The sequence below is a fragment of the Enhydra lutris genome, unplaced genomic scaffold, assembly GCF_002288905.1.
Source record: "Enhydra lutris kenyoni isolate GAN:26980312 unplaced genomic scaffold, ASM228890v2 scaffoldscaffold4, whole genome shotgun sequence".
Taxonomy (NCBI): domain Eukaryota; kingdom Metazoa; phylum Chordata; class Mammalia; order Carnivora; family Mustelidae; genus Enhydra; species Enhydra lutris.
In genome coordinates this window covers 47,693,330-47,706,728 of record NW_019154088.1, presented here as the reverse complement: position 1 = coordinate 47,706,728, position 13,399 = coordinate 47,693,330, and the positions used below count along the sequence as shown (strand labels likewise).

Here is a 13,399-nt window from a genome sequence, read left to right as displayed (position 1 = left end):
TGGTTAAATTGACAAATCCACTGTCATCTTTTAAAATCTCTTCCAGGGGCGCCTGGGTGGCTCAGTGGGTTAAGCCGCTGCCTTCAGCTCAGGTCATGATCCCAGGTCCTGGGTTCAAGCCCCACGTCGGGCTTTTTGCTCAGCGGGGAGCCTGCTTCCTCGTCTCTCTCTGCCTGCCTCTCTGCCTACTTGTGATTTCTCTCTGTCAAATAAATAAATAAAATCTTTAAAAAATAATAAAATAAAATCTCTTCCAGAATTTTAAAGTATATATCAGATATCAGTATCTGGTAGATGAAACAGTCCAGAAATAAGAGTATGAAAGACATGAACAGTGCATTTAGTAAGCTTGAGCTATAGAATTGATGAATCACTACTTTGTACACCTGAAACTAATATAACACTATATGTCAACAATAGTGGAATTAAAATTTAAAAAGCAACTTGACAGCAAGTGTAATCTTTAAGTACTTTATATTAATTTATTCATCTTTAAAATAAACCCATTCATTATTCATTCTTTTTCTAAACAAAATAGCTTGAGGCAGCAAATGTATATAGCATACTGTATCAAAAAGTAGAAAGCATATAATGCTTTTCAGGCTTTTGTGGAATATTTATATTAACAGGTACTAACTAAATAATAATAATAATAATAAATAATAGCCATTTGCGACGACGTGGATGGAACTAGAGGGTATCATGCTTAGCGAAATAAGTCAATCGGAGAAAGACAACTATCATATGATCTCCCTGGTATGAGGGAGAAGAGATGCAACATGGGGGGTTAAGGGGGTAGGAGAAGAGTAAATGAAACAAGATGGCATTGGGAGGGAGATAAACCATAAGTGACTCTTAATCTCACAAAACAAACTGAGGGTTGATGGGGGGAGGGGGGTTGGGAGAGGGAGGGTGGGGTTATGGACATTGGGGAGGGTATGTGCTATGGTGAGTGCTGTGAAGTGTGTAAACCTGGCGATTCACAGACCTGTACCCCTGGGGATAAAAATATATTGTATGTTTATAAAAAATAAAATTAATAAAAAAAATTTTAAAAAAACTAAAAAAAAAGATAATATATTTATAATAAATAAATAAGTAAGTTTCAACAAAGTTCACAGCATGGGTGCACAGCATGGGTATTCTATAAACATGAACCACCCAATATTGTAGCAACTAACTGCATGTGGCTATCTAAATTAAATTAATTAAAATTAAATAAAAGTAAGTATTTGGTCCTCATCCTCATTAGCCATACTTCAGTTGCTCAAAAACATATACAGCTAGTGGCTACCATATTGGATAGTATAGATATGGACCATTTTTATGACCATAGAATGTGATCTGCTATACAATATTGACTAGAGAAAGATTAAGTATGAAATCAGTAGCAAAAATTTAGAAAAATTGATACTTTTTTTTAAGATTTTATTTTTAAGTAATCTCTACACCCAGTGTGGGGCTTGAATTCATGACCCTGAAATCAACAGTTGCATGGTCCACCGACTGAGCCAGCCAGACACTCTGAAAAATCTGTACTTTCTATATATTCATGAATAAAGGAACAAACCACTGTAGACATATAAAATATTTGAAACTAAATGAGAAATAATCTACTACATATCAACATATATAAGATACAGCAATATTGGTATTTAGAGAAAACCTACCCTAACTAAATACATATATTAGAAAAAGAAGACAAGCTGAAAATTAATTAGCTCAGTACCCAACTTTTTTTTTTTTTTTTTTTTTTTTTTTTAGTACCCAACCTTTTAAGTTAAAAAGAGAATATAGAATGAAACCAAAGAGGACGCCTGGGTGGCTCACTGGGTTAAAGCCTCTGCCTTCAGCTCAGGTCATGGTCCTAGGGTCCTGGGATGGAGTCCCGCATCTGGCTCTCTGCTCAGCAGGGAGCCTGCTTCCCACCCCACCTCTGCCGGCCTCTCTGTCTACTTGTGATTTCTGTCTGCCAAATATAAATAAAATCTTACAAAAAAAAAAAGAATGAAACCAAAGAGAATACAAAAAGGAAATAATATTGATTAAATAAAATTAAAAGAAAGAAAAAAGAAGGATTAAACAATAAAATATAACAAGGAAAACACAAAATTAAGTAGAGAAAATAACAAAAAATTAAGAACAATCTCATGCCAAGTTGATGAAATGGACAGATTCCAAGACAAATAGAAATTACTAAAACTGACTCAAGAAGAAATAGAAAGATTTAATTGTTCCAAAACGAATATTGAAGTTGAATCAATAGTTCAAAATCTTACTATAAAGAAAAGGTTCAGGTAGTTTAATAGACTCATTTTCCCAAACTGGATCAGTCTAATCTTACATATTCCTTCCTGGGCTTATCCCAGGGAAGCAAGATTACTTCAACACAGAAGGTATTTTATTTTACTTAAAAGATCTTATTTATTTATTTGAGAGAAAGAGAACAAGCAAAGGGGAAAGGGAGATGCAAACTCCCCACTGAGTAGGGAGCCTGACACTGGGCTCGATCCCAGGACCCCGAGATCATGACCTGAGGTGAAGGCAGACATTCAACTGACTGAGCCATGCAGGCATCCCAACAAAGAAGATATTTTAATGTAATTAAACATATAAACAAATTTAAAAAGAACCAAATGAATGATTATTTCAATCAGTACAGAAAAAGTATTCATTATAATTCCATATCCAGTGATGACTTTTTTTTTTAAATTTAACATATAATGTATTATTTGCCCCAGGGTACAGACCTGTGAATCATCAGGCTTACACATTTCACAGCACTTACCACAGTCCAGTGATGACTTTTAAAAAGACTTTTATTTAGGGATAAAAGAGAACATTTTTAATCTAAGGTAAGAAAAAGACTTAAAAGATAAAGATTAAAAAGGAATGAATAAAGCTGTCATTATTGCAGGCGATATGCTTCCTTGTGTAGAAAATTCTATAGAATCAAAAGGCAGTTTATTAGAATTAATGAGAGTTTTATAGGGTTGCTAGATTAAGGTAAATATGTAAAATTCAACTGGATTTTTAGGTGCTATTAATAGCCAATAAAAAATATAACATGGGGGCGCCTGGGTGGCTCAGTGGGTTAAAGCCTCTGCCTTTGGCTCAGGTCGTGATCTCAGGGTCCTGGGATGGAGCCCCGCATCCGGCTCTCTGCTCAGTGGGGAGCCTGCTTCCTCCTCTCTCTCTGCCTGCCTCTCTGCCTACTTGTGATCTCTGTCTGTCAAATAAATAAATTAAAAAATATATATATATATATAACATGGGAAAAAACCATAGCAACAAAAAATAAGGAACATAAGAATAAATCTAACAAAGGACAGTCCTTCATGGAAGATATTCATCTACTCATTTTTATTTACTTATTTATTTTTTAAATTTTTTAAAATTTTGTTTATTTATTTGAGTGAGAGAGAGAAAGTGAGAGAGATCACAAGCAGAGGGGAAGGCCTGAGGGAGAAGCAGACTCCCCGCTGAGCTGGGAGCCCATTCTCGGACTCAATCCCAGGACCCTGGGATCATGACCTGAGCCGAAGGCAGACACTTAACCAACTGAGCCACCCAGGCACCCCAAGGAATGTTTTTAAACTACTGAAAGACATCAGGAAGCAAATTCTAAATAAATGAAGGAATATACCAGGTACATGAATAGGAATATTCAGTATATTAAAAATATTGATTCTAATCAAATTAATCAACAAACTAAATACATTTTTTAAGATTTTATTTATTTGAGAGAGGGAGAGAGAATCCTAAGCAGACTCCCAGCTGATTGTGGAGCCCGACACAGGGCCTGATCCCAAGACCCTGAGACCACAACCTGAGTCGAAATCAGGCACTTAAGAGACTAAGCCACCCAGGTGCCCCTTAACTGAATATAATTTTAACTAAAAAAAAAAAAAAAAAAAAATCCCAACTGGGCTTTCCAAAGAACTTGAAAACCTGATTCTAAAATTTTATACAGAAGCAAAAAGCCAAGAATAAAGAATAGTTCAAAGCATCCTTAAATAAGATCACAATGAAACAATCTGTTGTACCATATATAAAGACATTATGAAACTACAGTAACTAAAATCGCGTGCTATTGACACAGAGATAGACAGACAAATCACACTGCAACATAATAAGAAGGCAGAAGCTGACCCACTCATATCCAGGAATAATATCTGAAAATACAGTTTGGAGATCAACGGGGGAAAGGGTGGATTATCAATTGGATTATTCCATAATGGGCCTGGGACCTTTGGTTATCCATAAGGAAAAAAAATCAAAGAGACTCTACACCACACTATCCATAAAAATAAAATTCAAATGGTTCCAGAGCTTAAAATGAAGTTGGGAAGACTGCAGAGTAGGAAGCACCAGGAAAATATTTACACTGGCAGATTCTATCTGATATAACTACCGGAACTCTGGAATTTATTGAAGTCTTACAACTTCCAGGGGAAGGCTTGAATGATAAAAAATGCAATTAATTTAAGTCAATTCCAACTCTGAAGTCAGCAGCAGGTACTGATCCTCCATCCCCAGCCGTGTGGCAGGCAGCTTACACACAACTGGTAGAAGTCAGGGTATGCAATGAGGACCCTGTCCTCCAAAAATTGGGGATCTGTGTTCCTATCACTGATTACTGCTTCTTATCACAAAGGTGCAGACATAGAGGTGGACAGTTGTATTTTTCCCCCATTGTTGACTGCTCCTTCCTGCTAGTGAAGTGACTTCTGGGAAATTTAAAGGGCCAGTACTTTTTACCCCCCTTCTTCAGTTTTCACTTTTTCCTCTTTTGGGAGTCAGACATTAAAGAGTAGGGTATTCGGAAGCAACTACATATACAGGGAAAATGAGAAACTCACCACACATGCTCAGGGAAAGGCCCAGGCCAAAAAAAGACCCGAGAAGATTTTAAGTTTACACCTCAGGCTGATCCTCAGTATAAAGCATCCTATAAATATTAAAACAAACAAACAAAAACCCAAAAAACTCCAAACCCAGAAAACCCCGGGGAAGGGAGAATCTGACTTTCTTATTTCTTATTTCATTATTAAATTCAAATAAATATTCAGTCTTCAATAACAAAAATCACAAGGCAGACAAAGAAATAGGAAACTGTCCCAGAGAAAGACCAGATGGTAAGCCTACTAGACAAACACCTTACTAAAGTGATTGTCTTAAAGATGCTCAAAGAACTAAAGGAAAATGCAGAGAAAGACAAGAAAACAATGACTGAACAAAATGGAAATATTGATAAAGAAATAGGAGACCTAAAAGAAAGCAAAAAGAAATTCTAGAGCTAAAAAGTACAGTAACTAAATTGAAAAGCTCACAAGAGACATTCATAGCAATATTTGAGAAGACAGAGGAAAACAATCAGCAGCTGGTGATAGGGCAATCAAAATTATCAGAGCTGCAGAAAAGAAAAAATTCTGAAGAAAAGTAAACAGAGCCTAAGGGAACTGTGGGACACCATCTAGCAGAGCAACATACGAAATTCTAAGAGTACCAGAAGGAGAAGAGAGAGAAAGGGGTAAAGAGACTTTTCGAAGAAACAATGCCCTAAATTTCCCAAACTTGATAAAAGACATGAGTGCAAACTTCTAAGGCTCAACTAACTCCAAGCAGGATAAATTTAGAGACCCACACTGAGACACATTATAACCAAACTGTTGAAAGGTAAAGACAAAGACAGAAGTTTGAAAGCAACTGACATCAGGGTGCCAGCACAGTCAGGTGAGGGCCTTCCTCCAAATCATAGACTCCTCACTGTACCTTGGCATGGAAGAAGGAGCTAGGGAACTCTGTGGGGCCTCTTTTAAGAAAGTGTGGTTAATCCCATTCATCTCATTCAGAGGGTTCCATTCTCATGACCTAAGCCATCCTCCAATGACCCCACTTCCTAATACTATCACACTGGATATTAGGATTTCAACATATGAATTTTGGAGGGTACCAATATTCAGACCATAGCACATACTATAAACAAGAAATAAATGATAAGGGAATTAAAATATTACAGGACAGAAAAGTCAACTAAACACATAAGGACAGTAACCAGGAAATGAGGGACAAAAAACTAAAAGGCACATAGAAAAAAACACAATGAGATACAATTTCACATCTATTATAATATCGAGTGTGGGCGAGAATATGAAATGAACAAAATACTTTGTGGAAAAAATGCATACTCTAGATCCCATTTTGTATTAGGTTCTTAAAAATGTATATTTTTATATATACATATATATTTTTATATGTACATTATATATATATATATATATATATATATGTACATTTCTCATTCTTGATCACTTTAAATGTATATAAAAATGATCAGGAAATGAGAAACACCAAATTTACGAAAGTGTTTATCTTTGGGAGGGGAGTAAGGAGAGGATGCCATTAAGGAAGGACACATAGGCAGTGTCAAATACTGATAAAGTTTATTTCTTCACTTGGGAGGGGGTATGCAGATTCTCATTACCATTCTCCTCAAAAGTGAACATCTATGTTTTATATGTTCATTTGCACACAGATATTTTCCACAAAACTTTATATAAAAAAAGATGAAGAGCCTCTAAATTAAAAAACACCCCAACTATTTCATAATGACTAAATTTATCTCATAGTAGATCATTTTCCTGATGAGCACAGGTTCTATTTAGAGTCTAGTCACCGGTTCTAAAGATAATAAAGGCAGCAGAGCTTGAAACAGAGCAAAGATATAACCCAGGAGTCATCGAGACAAGATATAAGAAGATACAAAGTATAAAAAATATTTACGTATAGGAAGAATATATTTGAAAAAATATGTAAGGAAGGTAAATTAAATTAGTGAAATTGGAGGGGAGAGTCTGTAGGGAAAGTACATGTATGACTCAGTAAAAATTTTATTTTGTTTTAGGAGGAATAGATACATACAGAATGAGGCAAGTAAAAACGGACAAATGGTCTCCTTTCAAAAAAAAAATAGAATATAGAAAACTGGAAAAGAAAGAGCAGGAAGTAATTATACTATATTCAAGATCATTTTTAATCTTACCTCAAAAAAACAAGAACAGAAACCTAAAAATTAGTATTTTGACAAACGCCTTTTCAACAAATTGACACTCTCTATGCTTACTTAAGCTAAGATTGTTTGTTTGTTTTAAATAAGGGCAGAAGAAGCTGACATACAGATTTTATTTTTCAAAAGCAACATTGCACTGAGAGTTTCTGTTACATTGTAGAAAACCCAAATTCCCATGAGTGGACTCCCAAGTTTTAAGCAGTTGTAATTAACAAAAAGAAATTAAAAAGGATACATTTCTGTTTCATTTCTAGAGTTTAGTACTTGAACTCTAAGCCCAACAATGAAAGACTGCTTTCTGGGCTACTGCCTCTGATAGTCATCTGAATCCTTTATTTTTCACACTAGTACACTCTTTGCCTTCTTTTCTAGTCCAAAGCGATCAAGTTTATGGAGCATTGATTTCTTATACCAGCTTAAGCCTAAATAGGCTTTCTGAGAGACCTTTCTGGCACATTATTTTAGTTCCTTGTCTTCATCACATGAACTGGGGAAGCAAACAACCCTAAATTTAAATCTTGGATCTTATAATTTATATAAATTATGGGACCTCTGGCACATATCCTCATGCTCTGAGTCTTGAACTTCTTATATATTAAAATGTGAACAATAACGTCTACCTCTGAAGAATGGACTTTTAAATGCTTAAATTTATTTAAACTTCTGGTTCAGGGGTGCCTGAGTGGCTCAGCTGCCCTTGGCTCAGGTCATGGCTTAGGTCATGATCGCAGGGTCCTGGGATCAGAGTCCTGCATTGGGCTCCCTGCTGCGGGGAGCCTGCTTCTCTCTCCCTCTGCTGCTACCCCCGCTCATGCTCTCCTTCACTCAATTTCTCGCTCTCAAATAAATAAATAAAATCTTAAAAATATTTAAAAAAATAATGCACTGAATAATGATTCAGTGCAGACTTAGGTACAGGTGTTGGGATTCTCAATTCTACTCACAGACCTGCTTCTCAGTTGTATTCTCTGGATATGATCCTCAACCACCACCCCCAATTCTGGGTGTTAGTAGAGATGCTTTTCTGGTTTGTAGTTTCCATGGCCCTATTAGAACCTAACAGGTCTCTGACTACCCAAATAAAAACACTAGCTGTGATATGGTTCTACAGAATTCTTATCTGAATTTTATGTTTCCTGCGCAGATTTTGTAAATCTCTCTTGCCCTTTTCTTGGAAATCATCATATTTTCCAATTCTGGATAGTCTACCTTTGACCGCCACCCACTGCATTCTAACTTGTCTGAAAAGTTTTTAGCTGGATGACAAGGTTAGTTCACTGTTTTGTTTTGTTTTTTTGTTTTTTGTTTTTTTACAAGCTATCACCTGAGTTTTTCTCATCATAGATCTCTGGCTTCTACAGGAGCCTGTTTTTCTCTTACCCTCACACCATGCCCCATTATCTTACAAAACGTTCCACAGTACTGAGGCACCTGGGTACCTCAGTCTGTTAAGTGTCTGTCTTTGGTTCAGGTCCTGATATCAGGGTCCTAGGATTGAGCCCCAGGGTTCTAGGATAGAGCCCCACTTCAGACTTCCTGCTCAGCAGGGAGTCTGCTTTTCCCTCTGCCCTTCCCACCGCTTGTGCATGCTCTTTCTCTCAAATAAATAAAATCTTTTTTTTTAAATTCCACAGTATTACGTTATAGAAAATAAATCAGAAGATAACCCTACATTCTAATTTTAGTCCTCTAACTTACTAAATATGATTTTTGCCAAGTTATTTCACCTGAGACTCAGTTTTTTTTTTTAATTTGCAAAAGACTATGTCCAGCCAACTGAAGAAGCTACAGATCAAAAACAATAATAACACAGGTAACTGTGTCTTGAAAACTGTAGTTCTGTACAGTGCAGAAGGTATTAACATTCAGTAAAGGGGCAGTATAGCATAGTGGTGAAGACACAAGAGTCTGAAGTCAAACTGTCAGTGTTGGAATCCTGGCTCTACCATTTTGCTTTGATATATAAAATGAGGATTATAGTACCTACTTCATATAATATTAGCTCAATGACATTAGCTATTATTGTTATTATTAAATGACCACTATGTGGTAGACATTGCACTAGGTGCTTGTAGGAATCAGGACAGACATGGCTAACATCTTCGTCAGAAACCTCTATTTTCTATTCTATATGCTACATTTTTCTAAGTCATTTATGTATTTATGTCTCATATACTTTATAGCAAAGAAAAATGTGAGTACTAGAGCATTTTCATAGAGCATCAAGACGCCACAATTTCAATATTTCTTTTCTGTGAAAATGTCCAGTGAACACATAGTGATTTTAGTATTTCTTTTCCTAATTCACCACTTAAGTTGAAACTCTTGATGACTTCTGGGTAAACTGTCTGGGACATGTTCCCATCAAATAGAAATAATCCAGTGCTTATCAATCACCTAAAATGCTAATTAAAAGACAGAGTTCTAGAACCTATTTCAGACCTAATGATTGAAAAGCTCTGACTGACTTGCGGCGACATGGATGGATCTTGAGTGTATTACACTAGGCGAAATAAACCAGAGAAAGACAAAGACCATATGATTTCATTCATATGTGGAATTTAAGAAACAAAACAAATGAACAAAGGGAAAAGAGAGAGAGAGAGAAACCAAGAAACAGACTCTTAACTATAGAGAACAAATTGATGGTTACGGGGGTGAGGGGGGTGGTTGAACAGGTAATGGGAACTAAGGAGCGCACTTCTCATGATGAGCACCCCGGTGTTGTATGGAAGTGTTGAATCACTACATTATACACCTGAAACTAATATTACACTAACTGGAATTAAAATAAAAACTTTTAAAACTTAAAAATAAATAAAATAAAAATAATTTAAATAAGAAAGAAAGGAAGCTGGAAGATGTGGGAATATGCATTTCTAAAAAGTCCCCAGTGTGATTTTTATGCAAATCCCATTTGAGAACCATATCCCTGAGACAGAAAAAACCTCCACTATATAAGAAATCTGTACCCAAAGAAATACTGAAGAATAATGACCCAAAGCTTCACTAAGGAGAAAAATTTTAATCCTTAGAATAAATTTACACATGCGTGTCTTTTAACAGGGCTGAGTCAACAATGCACAGAGATCAAGACCAAAACTGACTTGAACATACACACCTTAATTGTGAGTGTTCAAGAAATTCCTACTCTGGAGGCCAGGGAAAAGGATGGTGGTAGGAGGACACTGAGAAAGCTTACTCATAATTTCATAAGAAGCAAAGAAAACAGTGTTACTGCAATAGTCACACTTACTAAAACTGGGGTTTAGTAATCTCAGAAAATGGAACCGCCTTCTCTTAAATTCAGACAGCTAAAGACAGACCTCCTTGGCCAACTCCCCCCACCTACCACAAATCTTGGATAATCTCTCAAATGTAAACCTTGTCTAATGGGAGTAAAGTTGGTCCTGTGACCAGAGAGGCAATGAGAGATAGGGTCTTTTGATAAAAGTCAGGCAAAACCAACCAATTAAAATTTAAATTTATACCTGTTGGTCTGAAGGACAGTTATAGAAGAGATCTCACTGAGACACAGAAGACAATCAAGGAGCTCCAAACTCCTAGTGGATGTAAACTTTCCAAAATAGCAAAATACCCACCAAGGAACAGTGACCTAAGATCTGCTCTGGTTCAGATAATAAAATGCCCTGAAAGGCTTTCGTTCCTAAGATGGTAGTGGGGCTAGTACTGTGACTGGAAGAAAACGGGAGCTTAAGGCAGAAAAAGACGCCCAATCTGCCCACACTATCCGTCCGGAACCAAGTCTGGAGCAGCAGAGCGGGTGGGGCCGCAATTTCTCCTGCATCACTGCGTTCTCTCTTCTCCGCCTGCGTGAGCGCCGCCCACCCACTCGCGGCGTGAACCCACTGGGCCCAGCCTCTTCTCCCCCCTCCCCTCGGCCTGGTGCTGAATCATGAGTCCAATATCTCCAAAAGGTAAAACCAAAGAACAATGCCACCCTTAGGGCTGGGCTGAATGGGGTACCAGGTGGGGTGGAGCCGTGGCTGGAAACCACAACTTTGCTTCTCTTCCTCCCAAATTCCCCACCCAAGCCCCAGATTAAAACAAGTACTGCAGCGCTGGGGTACTCCCAAGCGGGCACCCCTTCTCCTGGGTTGCTCAGGTCCGCAACGCTCCCACCGGGCCCGGCGCGCTCTGCCTTATTGTTCCAGCACGCCACCCGCTTGGGAGCCCGCGCCCTGCCAGGCGGAAGGGCTCACAGCTCCCGGGGAAGGGGGTGGAGGTTAGGGATCCTCACCCCCTCGCCCCTCAACCCTCTCAGCCGGTTAACAACAGCCCTTGCCTACTCTCACCGCCTTCCTGCCAACGGATCGCTAAAGCGGAACCGAGTCCCCGGAGGCTACTGGCGGGTGCTGTCCAAATGCTGCGAGGAGGAGGACTGGGGGAGGAGGGTGCGGGAGAAGCCGGGGCTCCGGCCTGTGAGAAGCCGCAGCCCTCCCCAACAGCGCGATTCCGGCTACCCCGGTATCACTCGGCCATGCTTTCTCCCACCCTACAGGGAGCAGCCCGGTTGTGGCCCGTCTCCCAGCCCTGGACTCTGGCGCCGATCAGCCCTTGGCTCGCTTGTCCCCAGAAGCAGAAAGCAGAGGGCCAGTCCCCATGCAGGCTGCAGAAGTCACCATATGCTACTCACCCCAACTGTTTCTGTCCCTACGGTTCTTGGCCATGGTGGTCTGGGGACTGGTGGCGGTGAGGCGCTGTCACGGCGCTGGCTCTTCTCCCGGGCCGCAGGTTGCTGGCGGTGGGAGGTTCTGTGCCCGCGCTGGGCGCAGTTCGCTCAGACTCTGAGGATGTTACTGTGGCGCTGGTGGGAAGGAGTGGGGAGGAGAAGGGAGGAGAAAGCGGATGAACCGAGCTCAGCATCACAAGCCCAAGTTCACACAAATATCAGCGTCACACCCTCCCTACCTCAGCCCACCCCCAGAGCAGGAAGACAGGGACAGACGGTGTACTGCAACATTTTCAATGGAAAACACATGTACAAATAAATAGCACCCCCTCACACACACACTCAAAGAATTTAGCAGCATTCGGCAGTCACAGAAATACACAAACCAATATACTGCATTATTCTGAATGTTCAAATACCTGTTTCCTAGAATAGTTATACATTAGTACAAATAGGCAGGCAACATTTATATAACCACAGAAATTAAAATTATCACCATTTATCTACGAGGCATCATTTCCCCCAATTTAAAAAGCAAGGTCAGGTTGGTAAAGAGGGTATCAATGCATTTTTGTACCTGTAGAATTAATAGGCCTCCTTTTTAAAATTAGGACAGCAAAATTTAGATCAAGATCAAGATAAATGAAAGCTGAAGATTCATCATTAATATGTAACTAACGCAATATCTAGTGGGCAAAACTTCCCACTAGATTTGCAGAGAAAAACTCTGGATTTATATTGCCAAATATTTTAAATAAAATCATACTACATAGTTTAGGTGAGCCCTGGCAGCCACAAAGGTTGCAGACAATTTTGAATAGAAAGCAAAAGGCAATAAACACTTAAAAGAATGTTCTCAATCTCCCCCTTTCTGCTGATTTCTTCCTTCCTGCCTGCAAACTCAGTTTTCAGTATTCTAGAAACAATCTTTTCATGCTACTTGACCCTCAGGGTACCATTATCCCATTCCTTACACAGTTTTCTCCTGCATTTTGTTGTTGCCCACACTCTGCACATCAGTTTTGCCTACAAGATTACTGCTAGCCTCTTAGTAACCAAATCTTTGGTCTCTGCTGATTCTTTATCATAAGCAACTCTTCACTCTATGTTCACTCAATGTAATTTGCTATCATGGCTTCAGACAAGACTTCCATCCTGGTAATTCCCAAATCTATGCCTCTAGTCTTAAGATCTCTTAAAGAGAGAAAATCATCATACTAGAACCAAGTTTATAACTGCCTGAGGTCATCTTCACTTTGTTTTTCTACACTTCAAAATCAACATGTCAAAAACCAAACTACCTCACCCACTACTGCCTAATCTTATGCATTCTCTATTTCAGTTTATGGTTCTAGTGACCCCAAAGCTGTGAGCACTGTAAACCAAGTTTACATTACAGTTTCAATAGAGCTGCGTTCCCCAAACACTAATGAAACAACATAGGAAGACAGGAATTATCTCAACCCTATACCTATAAACCAAATTCATAGGCTAAAAAGAAGTGTGTTCTGCTTTTCTTGTATATCTTAACTATAGTTCTCAACACACACTCTAGCCTGATAATCCCTTTCAGTGAATCACATTAAAAAGAACAGATTCCACAGATACAGACACATGCACATTGTATAATTCAA

The 13,399-nt window shown here is 38.7% G+C and overlaps 1 protein-coding gene across 1 annotated transcript in view; it reads right to left on the bottom strand.

Annotated features, from left to right (window-relative positions):
- LOC111160792 (atlastin GTPase 1) overlaps window positions 1-13,399 on the bottom strand; it is a 78,803-nt gene that overhangs the window by 52,563 nt on the left and 12,841 nt on the right. Inside the window, exon 2 of the mRNA XM_022524144.1 lies at window positions 11,730-11,900. Within this exon, the coding sequence (XP_022379852.1) occupies window positions 11,730-11,763 (34 nt within the window). The 5' untranslated portion in view covers window positions 11,764-11,900. The remainder of the gene's footprint in view (window positions 1-11,729; window positions 11,901-13,399) is intronic.